We start from the raw sequence: 17,162 nt of genomic DNA on the forward strand, positions 1-17,162 counted from the left end.
ATTGCTGAAAAAAGAGAAATGTCAAAGTTTTTATCTTGCACTCATCAGGACACTTCACGAGAATACCAACATAAGGGGAAAACAACAGAGAATAGAATGCTGATTGGTTGGCAAGTGGATTCTGATTGGTACAGGCATTGCCATGGAGAATGCACCTGTGATGGTGACTGACAGTTAACTGCCAAGCATTATTTGAAATTTAAATCGGGTAGCTTAACTCTGATTGGTCAAGCCATTGCCCTGGGGAATGAGCCAGTGAATGGCTGTCACTTATTTTGTTTAGCTAAAACAGGCACATTGTGTGTACAAGCTCTTTCTGTCTACAAAGATGCCCTGCAGGAACTCAACAAGGCTCCTTAGACAGCAACTTCCATACCCACGACCACTACCATCTAGAAGGACAAGGTCAGTAGATACATGGGAACACCAATACCTGGAAGTTCCCTTCCAAGTCACTCACCATCCTGACTTGGAAATATATCGCCATTCCTTCACTGTCGCTGGATCAAAATACTGCAACTCCCTCCCTAACAACACTGTGGGTGTACCTACACCACATGGACTGCAGCGGTTCAGGAAAGCAGCTCACCACCACCTTCTCAAGGGCAATTAGGGATGCGCAATAAATGCTGACCTAGCCAGCGACGCCCACATCCCATGAATGAATTTTTAGTCAATGAGGCCTTTTGAAAATTGACTTTAAAAAGTGGTCAAAATGCTGCCCAAGATGGCCACCAAGGGAGGGCATTCCACTCACGGTCATTTACATTTTAAGAACTTTCTGGAAACATGTTCAGGCATGAGTTAATCCTTTGTCTGTGCAGAAATCACAGAAGGTCACCTGATCCTTGGTGGCAGATGGTCAAAAAGGTGGGTTTTAAAGAACATTTTAAAGGAAGAAAGAGGTGGAGAGAAGTGGAAAGGTTTAGGGAAGGGATTTCAGAACTTAGGGCTTAGGTAGCTAAAGGCATGGCCACCAATGCTGGAGCATTTAAAATCGGGGCAAGAATTAAACAGCACAGTTTTCTTGGAGATTTGAGAGCTGAAGGAAGGTGCAGAAGGGAGGGGCAATACAATGGAGCCAATCAGCAGCCAACATGGGTCAGCAAAAAAGAGGTGATGGGTGAGTGGGGCTTCTTGTGAGTAACATTAACCCAGGCAGCAGAGTTTTGGATGACCTCAAGTTTACAAAAGGTAGAATGTGGGAGGCTGGCTGAGATGTAGATAGGTTAAGTGAGTCGGCAAAGATCTGGCAAATGGAGTATAATGTGGGAAAATGTGAAATTGTCCAACTTGGCAGGAAGAATAAAAGAGAGGCATATTATCTAAATGGTGAGAGATTGCAGAGCTCTGAGGCTCAGAGGGATCTGGGTGTCTTAGTGCATGAATCGCAAAAGGCAAGTATGCATGTTCAGCAATTGATTAGGAAAGCTAATAGAATGTTATCATTTGTTGTGAGGGAAATTGAATACATAAGAAGGGATTTTATGCATCAGTTATACAGAGCACTAGTGAGACCACATCTGCAATACTGTGTACAATGTTGGTCACCTTATTTAAGGAAGGGTGTTAATGTGTTGGAAGCAGTTCAGAGAAGGGTTGCCGGATTAATACCTGGAATGCGCAGGTTGTCTTATGAGGAAAGGTTTGGCAGGCTAGGCATGTATCCACTGGAGTTTAGAAGAGTAAGAGGTGACTTGATTGAAACATATAAGATCTTGAGGGGACTTGGCAGGGTGGATGTGGAGAGGATGCTTCCTCTTGTGGGAGAATCTAGAACTAGGGGTCACTGTTTAAAAATAAAAGGTCGCCCATTTAAAACGTAGATGAGGCAAAATTATTTTTTCTCAGAGGGTCGTGAATCTTTGGAACTCTTCCTAAAAAGGCAGTGGAAGCAGAGTCTTTGAATATTTTTAAGGCAAAGATGGATAGATTCTTGGTAAGCAAGGAGGTGATAGATTATCGGGGGTAGGTGGGATGCAGATTTGAGGTTACTATCAGGTCAGCCATAATCTTATTAAATGGTGGAGCAAGCTCGAGGGGCCAAATGGCCTACTCCTGCTCCTTGTTCGTATGTTCGTATGAGTGCAATGGAATAGTTAAATCTAGGAGTAACAAAGGCATAGGTGAGGGTTTTTGCAGCTGATAAGCTAAGGTGGGGGGCACACTTGGGTGATGTTAATGAGATGGAAATAGGCGATCTTAGTGACGGCATGGATATGTGGTCAGAAGCTCATCTCAGGGTCGAATGTGACACCAAGGTTGTGAGCAGTCTAGTTCAGCCTCTGACAGTTGTCAGGGAGAGGGACAGAGTCGGTAATGCTCACAGTTGCCTGGCTGCTATGAGCACAAGTTAAAAGCATTAGGAAAAAGCTAGCATTGTAATGAATAATACTAGAGTAAGGATTCAGCTGACAGGCAGAGGAGGCTTTAATGGTAAATGCATGTTACAGGCATTTAGCATTTTGATCAGGATATAATGAAGTTCTAATTGAAATGAATAATAGAATTTTGATTTGCAAGTTATTTTAAGTGCAGTTATATCAAATTTTGCTCAAATATACCATTAGCATTACTCAAGTTATCTTTTAGATTAATATAATTGCAAGTTGCAACATATGCCTCTTCTGCACTGGTTGCCCAATGTATTGATGGTATGTTCCCTTAGCACTAGTTGCTGGACCATCCAACAGATGGCAGTAGGCATTAAACACATAACACAAATTGATGACTCACAGCTTGCCCTGAAACCCAAGTGAGCCCGATTTTACATTGTCCGTGCGATTTCGCGCTCATCGCATGGGCAAAATGGGCAGGCGGACAGCCAATATTTTGCAAAACCTCATCCAAGGGTGGGATAAAAAGGGTCAGCAGCATTGCCAGTGTGAGAAGTGGAGAGTTTAGGAGATAGTTTGCTGCTGGTTTCTTATTTGGACTTGACAGCTGCATCTCTGTTCCGAGCTTCATTCTTAGCATTTCTAGGTTTCATTCCAGGAATCATTGGTGTCTCTAAGGCCCCCAGAGGATTTTGACCTTGCGGACCCTTCCAGGTATCAGACAGCCTTCTGTTACCCTGGTAATGGCGATTGTGGTCTCCACTGGAGGCACCTCTTCTGAGGAGGAAGAGAGGGGCAGAAGGGGGAGGAGGCCAGGTGTCCCTATTCAGCTTCCAAGGGAGTAACCTGTGGGAGGAGAGGCGCAGGCACAAGGGGCGCAGGGCCAGCATGTAGTCTAAGGCGGAAAGGGCCACAGAAGACCCCACTATCCTGCTGCCAGGGTTTACAGGCGGCAATGCAGCTACCTCAATATATCTGAGGTGCAATGCCGAAGAAGGCTCTGCCTCTCCAGGGAGACCGTGACCTCCATTTGCCAGATGATTGGACCTGAGATCAGCTCTGACTGTGGGTGGGCACCCCATGCCAGTGGCTCTGAAGGTCACAGTGGCCCTCATACCTCCAGTTCTTTCCAGGGGTCAGTGGGGGGTCTTTGTGGAGTGTCCCAATCAGCTGTCCACAGTTGCATCAAGCTGGTGACAGAAGCTCTGTTCTTGACATTTATTCATTTCCATACAGATGAGGCCAGCCAGGCTGAGCGAGCTGGAGGGTTTGCAGCGATTGCTGAGTTCCCCCACATCCAGGGTTTAATCGACTGCACACATGTGGCTATCAAGGTGCCAGCGGGTCAGCCGGGCGCCTTCGTCAACAGGAAGAGATTCTACTCGATGTACGTCCAGATAGTGTGTGATCACAGGATGCAGATCCTGCAAGTCTGTTCACAGCACCCTTGCAGCTCCCATGAAAAGGTAGCCTATGATGCCTCTCTGCCACCCAAGAATAGAGACAGAGCAGTGTTATAATAGGAGTCATGCCTCCACAAGGGAGGTGATAGAGAGGACCATAGGTCTTCTGAAGATGTGCTTCCGATGCCTGGACCTTTCAGGGGGAGTACTACAATACACCCCCAGAGCAGGTATCATTGATATTGGTTACATGCTGTGCTCTCCACAATCTGGCACTGGCAAGGGGGGACCCACTGGAGGAAGAGGATCTTGACACAGCTCCACAGGCCACAGAGGATGAATCCAATGGTGAGTCAGAAGAGGAGCACGGTGAGGGGAACACTGAGGCAGACCTCTGTATCCTTCAGGGAGGCAGGGACACCAGGGACGCCTTGATCCAACACCCCTTCAGCTAGGCTGCCAAAGATCTGCTTCCACCTCACGCCAGGGCTGTTGCCTCCATCCCGGATGTCTGAGATGACCCTTTCATTTGAACCCAAAGTCCACTCAGTGCCTGTGCAATAAAGTTTAGAGCCACTCACATCCAGCATTACCCTGGCGTACCCTGCACCAAAAAAATAAAAAGATGAAGCATAATCAGGCCATTACGACAAAAACAATGTTTATCTCGTTTTGACAATCCAAACAAATTAACATAACCTTCTCTGGTCTTCATTCCCAGACCAGTAAACATAAACAAAACATTACACAACAGAAGATCACCCATGACCAGTCTCTCTTGTGCTCCTGGTGCCTTAAATTTAAATTTGCGAATGCTACATCTTGGTGGCTCCCTCTCACTGGCAGCGGCATTGGGGGCAGCCTGCTAACTCTGGTGTCTTGTTGGCCTTGATGATCTTGGCGGTCGTCCTCTGGCCAGTGGAGCCTGTGCTGGCCCTGCCTGGGAGGGAATGGTCAGTGCCAAGGCTGGCATCTCCCCAGTCATCGCAGCCTCATCAGATGCCACGGTGACTGGCAGAGGGATGGAGGAGCTACTGCCATCATCCAGAGCGCCCTGAGAGGAGCCCGCAGAGACCACAGGCAGCTCGTGCGGCAACGTGAGGTTGCTCTGGGCCTCCCTGCTCGCCATTGATGGACGGGCACCTACCTGGATACTGGGTGCCTCATCCATCTCCCACACTGACACTGACCACCTGAGCTCAGTGCCTGTGTGAGAGCTTGCAGGACTGAGCGCAACCCCAGGAACCCCTGATTCTGTCCCTGAAGCTGCCTCTCCATGAGAGTTGCCACTCTCTCAATAAAGGAGGCAGTGCGCTCGGCCACGAGAGTCAACGCAGTGCGCATGCTCCACATGGACTCCTCCACAACAGAGACCCTGGCACGCATACCTCATGGATCTCCTTCAGATCCTCCTGCACATCCCGCTGGACATCCAGCATCTGCCACCTAATGTACAGCTCCAGAGGCTCATCATCATCCTGGTCTCCAGCAGTCCACTGACTGCCAGCCTCCTGGCACTCTCTGCCTCCGCCTGTTCCTCAAGCGAGTGTGAAGTGCCCTCACCGCTGTGCTCCAACATCCTAGCCAAGGATCTAACGCCCACCGAGATGCTGGTATCTGCGCTGGTGCCTGGTTCAGAGAGCGGGTGTGATACAGGTGCATGTGAAGCCTGGCGGTCCTCTGGCATCAGGGGTGACTCTTCGGGGTCCTGAGATTGAGTGCGTGCTGGAGAATCTAAGGAAGAACAACAACATGTCATTAGTTTAAGTCATCACACTGTCACTTTGCATGCCGGGAATGCCTGGTGGGACAATAGAGATCTGCATCATGGTGCCATCCTCTTTCATTGATCATTGGGAATCTAGTTTTGAAGCTCCCATCAATGATGAGACTACACAAGAATGTTTGCACCATCCGAAACTCTCACCTCTGTGCACTGCGCTCTTACCTTCGTCTGACACCCCAGCCTCTCCGCGGCTGGTTGACCGAGGTGGGTGATACCTCTCCAGCTCCAAGGCATCCTGCTCAAATCTGGATAGGATTCAGAGATTTGGGGGGCCTCCGCCTGTCCTTGACCTTTCAATGTTGTTATGGTTCATCTTCTCCTGAAAGGGCAGGGAAGCATGGATTAGTCCACTCTCTACCTGAGGAACACCTGGCAGGGCACATCTGAGTCATGGCCCTCAAGCCGCAAGGCACTCAGTCCAAGCAGCCAGGGCTCACCCCCTTAGACAGCTCCAGCATCTGCCGCCTAATGGATGACTCCAGAGGCTCATCAACTGCCTTTGACTCAGCATCGTCTTGGTCTCCAGCAGTCCTCCAACTGCCGGTGTCATTGAAAGTTGGCACTCAGGCTCTAAAGTTGACAGTTGGCACTCAGGCCCTGACCTCCATTGGGGGACATCCAGACCCTTTACCACTTCAACACACTGATCCATGCCAACACAGTACTCACCCTTCCCGAGCACAGCAGGTCATTAAACCTTTTGCGGCACTGCACCCATGTGCGTCTCACAACATCGTGGCCACTGACCTGCGCTGTCACCTCCTCCCAAGCTCTTTTTGTTAGGTGCAGTGGCCTCCTTCTTCCACCTCTGGATACAAGGGTGTCCGTCCTGGCAGCCTCCTCCTCCAGGAGGACCGTGAGGCACTCGTCTGAAAACCGGGGGGGGCCGAGTACCCACACAACCAGCCCTCCCACCTGGTGTCTCCAGCCGCACTTAAGGCCATAACTTCGGTGTTCAGTACGCTGCAAATATGTTCTTCCCTGGCAGCCTTCAAGGAGCTGCCTGTGCCGTTTTTAATGCCAGGTCGCCATTGGACTCAACGGCCGACAGGCCCCTGCCCCCGCCTGGACCTGCCCAACCATGGGAAGGCCTGTTTTACACTGGGCAGGCCTTAATTGGCCAGGCAGCATGAAATTGCGATCGGGGGCTAATCGCAGGCAGCGACCCTTTTCCCGACCAGTCACGGGCCGGTCAATCACGTGCGCCCGCCAAGGGTAAAATTCAGGCCTATGTTTTCTGAGTCTTTTTTTTAATTCATGAGATGTGGACATCACTGGCAAGGCTAGCCTTTATTGCTGTCACTAAGTGCTTGAGAAGGTGGTAGTGATCTACCTTCGTGAAACTCTGCAGTCCATCTATTGTAGTTAGGTCCACAGTGCTGATTAGAATTTTTTTGTAGTAGTTTGATACAACTGAGTGGTTTGCTGGGTCTTTTCACAGGGCAGTTATGAATGTTCTGGGTCGAGAGTCATATGAAGGCCAGACCGGGTAACAATGGCACATTTCATTCCAAAAGAGTATCAGTGAACCAGGTGAGTTTTTACAACGATCCTTTAGTTTCATGGTCACCATTAAGATTTATTTAATTAATTGAATTTAACTTTCCCAGTTGCCAGATTGAGATTTAAACTTATGTCTCCACATCATTAACCCAGACCTCTGGATTACTAGGATTACTAGTTCATAACAAAGCCATGATGCTAGCTTTCCAGGGACACACAACCCTCCACTCATCCACACCACCTGAAAGTGCAAAGCGCACTCTGATCTGGCTCCCAAGGAGCATAAGACTTAGCAGCAGAGTATTCGGCCCTTCAAGCCTGCTCCCCCAAATGATAAAATCATGGCTGATCTGGTTGTGGTCTCCACCCTGCTGTCTGCCTCCCATGTTAAACTCCCTCGTCTATCAAAAATCTAACTCAGCCTTGAACAATTTCAATGACCCAGCCTCCGTTGCTTTCTCGGGAAGAGAATTCCACAGACTGATGACCATCCGGGAGAAAAGTAATTCTTCTCATTTTCGTCTTATAAGGGAGACCTCTTAGTTTTAAACTGTGTCCCCTAATACTAGTCTTACCCACAAAAGGAAACATCCTCCCTGTATGCATCCTATCAAGTCCCCTCAGGATCTTATATGTTTCAATAAGATCACTTCTCATTCTTCTAAACTCCAATGTGTATAGGTCCAATCTGTTCAACCTTTCTTCATAAGATAATCACTTCATCCCAGGAATGGGTCTAGTGAACCTTCCCTGAACTGCTTCTTACACAAATATATCCTTTTTCAAATTAGACCAAAACTGTACACAGTACTCCAGATGGGGTCTCACCAATGCCCTGTACAGCTGCCCTAAAACTTCCCTACTTTCATATTCCATTCCCTTTGCAGTAAAGGCCAACATTGCATTTGCCTTCCTAATTACTTGCTGTACATACATACTAACTTTTTGTGATTCACATATCAGGACCATGATCTCTCTGTACCAACGAGTTCCACAATCTCCCTCCATTTAAATAGTATACTGCTTTTCTATTCTTCCTGCTAAAGTGGACTGGTTTGCAATTTCCCATATTATACTCTATCTGCCAACCCACTCACTTAACCTATCTATCGCCCTTTGCAGACTCTTAACCTCCTCTTGACAACTTACTTTCCTACCTATCTTGGTGTCATTGGCAAATTTAGTTACCATGCATTTGGTTCCTTCATCCAAGTCATTGATGTAGATTGTAAATAGCTGAAACCCAGAACTGATCCCTGTGGTGCTTAAAAACCGGAAAAAGATCCATTTATCCCTACTTTCTGTTAGCTAACTAAACCTTTTTCCATGCTAATATCTTACCCCTACACCATGAGCCCTTATTTTGTGTAGTAACCTTTGTTGTGGCACTTTATCAAATGCCTTTTGGAAATCCAAGTATACCACATCTACACGTTCCCCTTTATCCAACTTGCTTGTTATTTCCTCAAAGAGCTCTAATAAATTAATTAAACATGATTTCCCTTTCACAAAACCATGTTGACTCGACCTGATTGTATTATGATTTTCTAAATACCTTTCTATGACTTCCTTACTAATGGATTCTAGCAATTTCCCTATGATAGATGTTAGGCTAACTGGCCTATAGTTTTCTGCTTTCTGTATCCTTCCTTTCTTGAATAAAGGTGTTACATTTGCTAATTTCCAATCCTTCCAGAATCTAAGGAATTTTGGAAGATTATAACCAATGCATCCATTATCTCTGTAGCCACTTCTTTTAAGACTCTAAGATGGAGTCCGTCAGGTTCTGGGGGCTTGTCAGCCTTTAGGTCTAATAGTTTTCCAGTGCCTCCCTGGTTATGGTGATTGTTTTAAGTTCCTCTTACCCATTCGCCTCTTTCAAGTATCTTTGAGAAGTTTTCCAAGTCTTCTACAGAGAAGACAGACACAAAATACTTGTTCAACACCTCTGCCATTTCCTCATTATCCATCAGCAATTCCCCAGACTCACTCTCTGGAGGGCCAACGCTAGCTTTGGTTACTCTTTTCCTATTTAAAAGATCTTATTCTATCAAGACATGCACGCAGTCATTGTTCATTAGTCTTATTACCAGCGGCCTCGTTTCTCAGATATTCTGGTTCTGGGAGATGGGTTTTTCTTCAGAAACTACGCACATTACAGGGGCCATCTGGGGATTTGTGGAGTTGGATCATGCGCACTGCAACCACAGTGCAATTTCTACATATATTAAACTCCCCCTGTGAGTCTGCTCTTCCGACTGGTTGAAAACAGAAGATTGATAGCCCACCCACCAATCCCACTGTACCCACAGCCCCACCCACTTTATTGACTGGCCGCAGGGACAGCCCGGGGTCACGCGGTTCCTGATTTGAACCCATGAGGCTGTTAATAGTATAGCATTCATTTTGGAGACGAGTTTCATGAGCCAGGGTCTCTTAGTGGGTCATTGTTTTCCCAGGGACACAGTACTTCACCGAGGGACTGTACGCGGAAAACAGGGACGAGTGATCACCCTATCTTATTTTCAGTAACAATGCATTTCTAATCTCTAATGTTATGCACCAATAGAGCACATTGAAATGCTGATTCACTTAGCCCTAGCTTCAAACCACAAAACTTATACATTACTGATTAATAGGTTGGGGAACAAGCCATTAAGTGAAGTTAGGAGAACAGAGGGTGATGATTATACTACTGAGGTTTCACTGTCAATCATTCTCGAATGTCAAATCAAGTTATACTGTTTCACTTTCAACACGCCATGGGCAGTTTCATTGTTATAAAGGAAAACAAAGTTGCAGCTGGGGCAGGTTAAGTGATTAAGCCTCAATGGCATTCTCTACCTTGCTCAAGATGAAAAAACTCACACCCTTTGTGGTAGTCCAACTTGTGACTTGACTAAGAACTAATAAAATTTACCAGCCAAGGCATGCCACAAAAGATTGTGAGCTTCTAGCTGTTGGATAACAAAGATCATCCATTTCTGCAATACTCACCCCAACAGGTGTAACCCAGGCGAAGTGCAGAAATGAACTATGTCCAGGAGACCCTTGTGCGCAGCCCCTCTGGTTCCCAAGTATCTAAGTCAGGCCAGTGACAACTCATAGGGGAATCACAGGGCAGTTCCACAAACATGAGAAAATTCCAGAGGAGCCTCATAAAGACACACAATTGTCAGAAAGGGCTTCCCCATGAGTTTCCTTGTTATTAAAATTTCCATCGTCATTCCAACACCACTCAATTGCTGGAACCAACAAGGAAATTCAGGGTTATTATTTCAAAGCAACCCGACAGAAACAAGGAACAAAATCAAGTTGGTTCAGGGCACTTGTTCTGGTCACTGTGTAGCTACTTTAAAAGCTATGAAGAGTCGCTCAAATTTATTACATTCATTTGGAAGTGAATATCCAAGGTAGCTAATAAAACATTGCTCCATTGACAGTTAATTGTTGAGATTCTTTCAACCCTGCCAAATGATTGGTGCAACTTATGGTCTTTCATGCTCGAGAGAGTTTATTATGAGAATTGTCATTGGTGTGACATCCAGTCACATTGTACTCTACCCTTTATCATTAATAACTTTACAGCATGTATTTGCATCATGGATTTGTCCTCAGCACATTGCATCGCTCTAAAATGTTCCATCTGCACCATGTGTCACAAAACACAAAAGAAAAACTATTTATTTCATCCCAAGGTCATTGTACTGTCTTTGGGGGTGACAGAAGTGTGTGCTAGATACTGAAATGGACCAGATAGACCACAATTGCCCTTTCCCATCTTGTACATTGAAATGTATGGGGCAAATGTGATAAAAGAGATATTTTGTTGAGTTTTCCAATTATTCACTAAAAACAATATAATAGTAGTAATATGAAGCTACATTAAAATGTGTTAGGAGTCAATAATACATGCTAAGATATTCAATTTTAAAAGTCTTCTGGTTAATTCTGAGTGAGATGGATGCAGTCTAAACTCAAGGCTATATTGGATATACATCTCCAGAGCCAGGTATTATATAGTAGAGCTGAATGAGATTCAGGCCAAAAGCTACAAAGTGCTGACAATCATTATAAGGTAGTCAACTGGATTGAAATCAAGTCAACATGGGTCCTATTTTCAAGAAAGGTGGCAAACACATCCATGGCGCAACATTAGACTTACATCAGTACTACAAGAGCAAAATAATGCAGATGATGGAAATCTGAAAAACAGAAAATACTCAACAGGTCTGACAGCGTGTCTGAAGAGAGAAGAGTTAACATTTCTGGCTGATGACTGTTCAACTGTAAGAAGTTTAAGATTTAACAGTTTAGAAACAACTAGGAAAGTCAGCAGAAACGGCAGAAGTGGTAGGAAAGAACCAATGGGAAGGTTCTGTGACAGGGTGGATAGCAGGACTGATTAAATGGCAAAGGGAATGATGGTGTAAGGCAAAAGGGAATAATAATGGGACAAACACCAAATGGAAGGTGTGTTCTGACATTTAGGCACTTTGCATTGTTCAGCCTCAAAATCGAGCTCAATAACTTCAGATCATAACCACATCTCAAATTTTCTCAAACAGCTGGTAATGGTTCTGCTATTGTCATTTAAATCTGCAATTTTCTTTCTTTATTTCCATTACCACCCCCTTTTGCACAGCGCCATCATCCCTTTTGTCATTTACCCATCCCTGCCTTCTAACCTATTAAAGACATTCCCTTTTGTTCCAGTCTCCCATCCCCTCACCCCTCCTTTTCCTGAGCTCTGTACTTGAATATCACTTATTTCTTCCAATTCTGTTGAGGGACCATTGACCTTAATCTTAGCTCTGTTTCTCTATCCAAGCAAGCTGTTTGGCATGCAGAGTATTTCCAGACTTACATCAGTGACTGGCAAGGTAGTGGAATTGATAACTAGAAACACAGAAGAGGAGCACCTATATAGATTTGATTGAAGTACGGAAGATCCTGGACGGCCTTGACAAGGTGGACGTCAAAAGGATGTTTCCTTTTGTGGGTGAGTCCAAAACTAGGGAACACTGTTTTAAAATTAGGGGCCACCTTGCTAGGACAGAGATTAGGAGATTTTCTTTTCTCTCAGAGCGACTGTGCAACTTTGGAATTCTCTGCCTCAAAAGGTGATGGAGGCAGGGTCACTGAATCTTTTTAAGGCAGAGATAGATAGATTCTTGTTAGGCAAGGGAATCAAAGGTGATTGGGGTTAGATGGGAATGTGGAAATCAAAACACAAGAAGATCAGCCATGATCCTATTGAATGGCGGAGCAGACTCCAGGAGCCGAATGGTCCACTCCTGTTCCTATTTCTTATGTTCTTATGTGACCTAGAAAATGTGATGTTGGACAGACAGATTTCCAAAAAACATGGACAAAGGCCCTTATTTTCATGGAGACAGCCTGACTCCAGAGCCATTTAAAAATAGTTTACAGGACCCGATCCTGGGACTCCCAGTACTGGCTATTTTCGCAGGTGCAGTATAATGGTGCAGGCAGCAAGCCCACATCCTGCACTCCCAAATCCATTGTGAGGGGGTAGGCATCCCATAGCTCCCCACAAGTTTTGTGGAATAAAGCCAGCTTCTCCATTAATCATTCATGGCCCCTCAGGAGAGTCATAAACCATAGACTGGATTTGGGAACCTTTTGAAAGGTAAGTTCAAAAGGTCTTACCCATGCCTCCCATGGCCATTTCATGTCCTCCCTGTATCCAGTCTGTCTAGCCCCGTTAGAATTTTATACATTTCAATCCGATCCCCTCTCATTCTTCTAAACTCTTGTGAATACAGGCCCAGTCGAACCAATCTTTCCTCATACGACAGTCCTGCTATCCCCGGTATCAGCCTAGTGAACCTTCGCTGGACTCCCTCTATAGCAATTATATCCTTTCTTAGGTAGGGAGATAAAAACTGCACGCAATACTCCAGGTGTGGTCTCACCAAGGCCCTGTATAACTGCAGTAAGACATCCCTACTTCTGAGCTCAAATCCTCTTGCAATGAAGGCCAACATACCATAATGCCATTGAATGACAAGGGGTGATGGTTAGGTTCTCTCTTGTTGGAGATAGTCATTGCCTGGCACTTGTGTAGTGCAAATGTTACTTGCCATTTGTCAGCCCAAGCCTGGATATTGGTGTCCAGGTCTTGTTGCATTTGGACATGGGTTGCTTCAGTATCTGAGGAGTCACGAATGATGCTGAACATTGTGCAATCATCAGCGAACATCCCCACTTCTGACCTTATGAAGGCCTAGGATATTACCCTGAAGAATTCCTGCAGTGATGTCCTGGAATTGAGATGATTAACCTCCAACAATCACAACCGTCTTCCTTTGTGCTAGGTAAGGCTCCAACCATTGGAGATTTTTCCCCCTGATCCCCATTGACTCCAATTTTGCTAGGGTTCCATGATGCCACACTCTGGCAAATGCTGCCTTGATGTCAAGGGGAGTCACGCTCACCTCACCTCTGGAGTTCAGCTCTTTTGTCCATGTTGAACCAAAGCTGTAATGAGGTCAGGAGCTGAGGGGCCCCCTGTGGAACCCAAACTGAGCGTTAGTAATCAAGTTATTGCTAAGCAAGTGTCACTTGATAACACTGTTGATGATGCCTTCCATCACTTTGCTGATGATTAAGAGTAGACTGATGGGGCAATAATTGGCCGGGTTGGATTTGTCCTGCTTTTTGTATACCGGACATACCTGGGCAATATTCCACATTGCCAGGTAGATGCCAGTGCTGTAGCTGTATTCGAACAGCTTGGCTAGGGGCACGGCAAGTTCTGGAGCACATGTCTTCAGTACTATTGCCAGAATGTTGTCAGGGCATATAACCTTTGCAATATCCAGTGCTTCATCCGTTTCTTGATATCACATGGAGTAAATTGAATTGACTGAAGACTGGCATCTGTGATGCTGGAGACCTCCGGAGGAGGCCAAGATGGATCATCTACTTGTGACTGGGGAGGGAAATCCCGCCATGCGAAAAATCCTGTCCATAGTTAATGCATGGTCTCAAACTAGGTACAGAGAAGCTGAAAGATGGCCAGGAATGATAGTAGTCCTAACATTTTGCATATCCAGCCATTGCAAAACATGAACTAACAAAGGAAATAGAATGGTGAGCTATATAGTCAAATCTACTGCACACAGATATGAGGCCATAGCACTGAAGCTGGTCAGGCACATTTCGAATATTGTGCTCAGTTCTAGTCAGCTAGGCACAGGGAAAACATCTAGGCCAGGATTTTCCGGTCGTCGGGCAGGCCCAGGAGCGGTTGGGAAGCTGACCACCACCTGCGATCGGGCCCCGACCACAATTTCACGCTGGTTGGCCAATTAATGGGCAGCTAGCATGAATCGCGCGCTGCAGCGCACAGTGCTGCCGGGCGCGGGGGGGGAGGAGGATGAGTGCGGAAGTTCGCACATGCGCGCAGGTGCACGCAGTAAAAGCTCCCTGATACAGCTCTGTGCCTCATGGCTGAAGATTTTTAACAATAAAAATGAAGGTACATAAAATAATGAAAACATTTCCTCTCATGTGACTCTGTCACATGAGCAGGGATATGTTAAATGAGTGTTAAAAGGCTTTTTTTTTAATCACTGATCAAAACCCCATCCCAACCGTGGATGAGGTTTCGCCAAAAATGCAAAGGCCACTTGGCTTTTTCGCCCGCCCGCCAACTGAATGGTTGGATGGGCAGCGATTCTAGTCAATTAATTGATTAAGGGCCTTAATAGGCTGCTTAATTGTTGGCTGACGCACTGGCGACTCCTGCGCACACCTGCCAACTGAAATATCGTGCGAGTGCGCAATGACATCAGGGTGCTCGCCCGACGTTCATCACGTGCCATTTTACGCTCGTTCAGGTCGGGCGCGCACCCACCCGGCAAGAGAAAAACTCTGCCCCTAAATTCTGCAATTACTAGAGAGACGAATCATGAGATTATCTCTACTGTCAGAGGAAAGGTCAGAAAAACTTGGACCCTGGTCTTGAAAGGAGCAAAATGTGAGCAGGCCTTAAAAGATATACAAAATAATTGGTTAGTTTTGAAGTTAAACAATACCTGCAGAACAAGTGGCATCAGCACAAACTGCGTGGAGAAGTGCTTCCTGATGTTAGTGCTGAACTTAACTTTTACAAATAAATGATACCTGGGAGTTGGAGATTGCTGACGGAGCAGATTTTAGGGGGTGGGCAGAAGTCCCACTCCACCAGAACTTCACTCCAAAACAAGGAATCCTAGCCCGTGTTTTCAGAAGTGAACAAACCCCCCACCAGTTTAATTTGCATAATTCACAAGAGGCAGAACAGTTTATCATTTCTACAAAACAGCTTTCTAAAAGGACAGACACAGGCGGCACCATGAATGGTACCCAGCTGCAATGTCTGCATTGCTTCCATATCATCCCTTCTATATTATTCAGCTAACAAATTATAACCCTGTCATTTTTGTCCCTATGACTGGCATTTAAATTCATAATTCCAACTGCACCCAGTTAGACACTTTTCCCTCCAACTTTGAAACGTTTCCCTGTACACAAATAAACATTTGAGTCACAGCGGGCAATTCATTACCCCTTCCAGTTGTACATACACCAAGTCATGAAAAGGGACTATGCACATAGCAGCACTGAGACTGCTATTTTCCTGCAATAGCTACAAGATAATCAGCCTACACATTGTTTGTTGACATTAAACTAAATGTATACATGCACTGGTCTATTCAGAAATGTGATGGAAGAAACAGAAAGCTTCAGAACAAGTTGGACTTTACTTTTGAAATTATCATTGTAAACTGTTGAGAGTTGAACTTTCTGGGTACCTGCTATATAGCTCAATGATAGCCTTACAACTTTTTCTTTCAAATGATTAATGTCAGCATGGATTGAGAATCCGCTCCAAGAAACTAAACCAATATTATGTGATTCTGGTAAAAGAAGGGCAGTGCCTCTTGCCATAGCAATGAAATGAGTCTGGCGAAAGTTCAGTTAAAATACAAACATTTACATCGAAAATGAAGCACAAAATCCAACTAACGTTTTCATTATAGGTCTGAGTTTTTTCTTTTATACTGTGCCTTTTTGTATTCACAGACTTTAAAAAAAACCCTACCAAGAATATTCTCCGAGGATCCTGAACAACCCAGGACTCCTGTAATTTAATTGAAGTTTGAACAAGGCTTTGGCCTATAAATTGGCCTGAAAGAAACTCTTTAACCTTCTTTCGAGCTGCCTTTTGAAAGGTGAAAACATAGAGGGGTAAACTTTGTGAAAAGAAATCTGTCGGATTCTGCTGTTAGTTTTCATTCGACCATGAATTAAGTTATCAGCCGGCTAGGCAAGAAGCAGACCGGTGAAAAAGGATGAATATGAGCACCAACAGAAAGGACTGAAGAAAATCTGCAATCTCATCATCGCAAAGTTGTATCAGGGGGTTGGTGGACCACCAGGGCAGGGAGGTTTCCTGTTGCTGGTAGTGCTTCTTCTGGTGCAGGTACAACATCTGATCCAACAATTGAGGAGGTTGATTAAAGAACACAGCATGTAAGTTGGGTGTACTAGTAGGGGTGGCTAATAAATGCACTTTCTCCGTCCCATAAACTAATTTTATACCCAAGGAATTGACTTTGGTTAAGTGCCAACATTTCAGATGATGCACTTGAACATCAATACAAAAAAAGCTTGTTAGTTTTGATTAATAAAACCTATGACCAGAAAAAAAATAATGAAATGGCTTCCTTAGCAACTGTACAGTGTTCAAGGTGATTCAGTTGTGACTTACCAAACATCCGCTGATGGAAGAGGAATTTTCCTGCAATAAGGCCAGTAATAATACCTAGCAACCACAGTAGCACTTTTAAGAAACTCCATCCTCCTCCAGGATACTTATTTGCTATGAAAGAGAAGCAGTTTCCAACAACAACAACATTGGCGGGAGTCTGACTGTGAGAAATAGGATCTTCAGCAAAAATAAGGAAATTGAAGAAAGTCACCAAGTAGGCCACAACCAGTCGACTCCATGGATGTTGGAAATAATAGCGAAATGCTTTAACCATCCTCATACACATGGGCCGTCCCTTCAACTTGCAGTCTGTATGAAAGAGAGATTAATTAATTAGTGATTCAGTTAAG

The 17,162-nt window shown here is 45.2% G+C and overlaps 1 protein-coding gene across 4 annotated transcripts in view; it reads right to left on the minus strand.

Moving 5' to 3' along the window:
- Window positions 1–17,162, minus strand: part of tmem117 (transmembrane protein 117) — a 383,404-nt gene that overhangs the window by 328,552 nt on the left and 37,690 nt on the right. For all 4 annotated transcript variants that reach the window (XM_078567892.1, XM_078567889.1, XM_078567890.1 and 1 more), the window contains one exon: window positions 16,813–17,121. In XM_078567892.1, the coding sequence (XP_078424018.1) occupies window positions 16,813–17,098 (286 nt within the window). In that variant the 5' untranslated portion in view covers window positions 17,099–17,121. The remainder of the gene's footprint in view (window positions 1–16,812; window positions 17,122–17,162) is intronic.

Source organism: Cetorhinus maximus, chromosome 22 (genome assembly GCF_964194155.1).
Source record: "Cetorhinus maximus chromosome 22, sCetMax3.hap1.1, whole genome shotgun sequence".
NCBI lineage: Eukaryota > Metazoa > Chordata > Chondrichthyes > Lamniformes > Cetorhinidae > Cetorhinus > Cetorhinus maximus.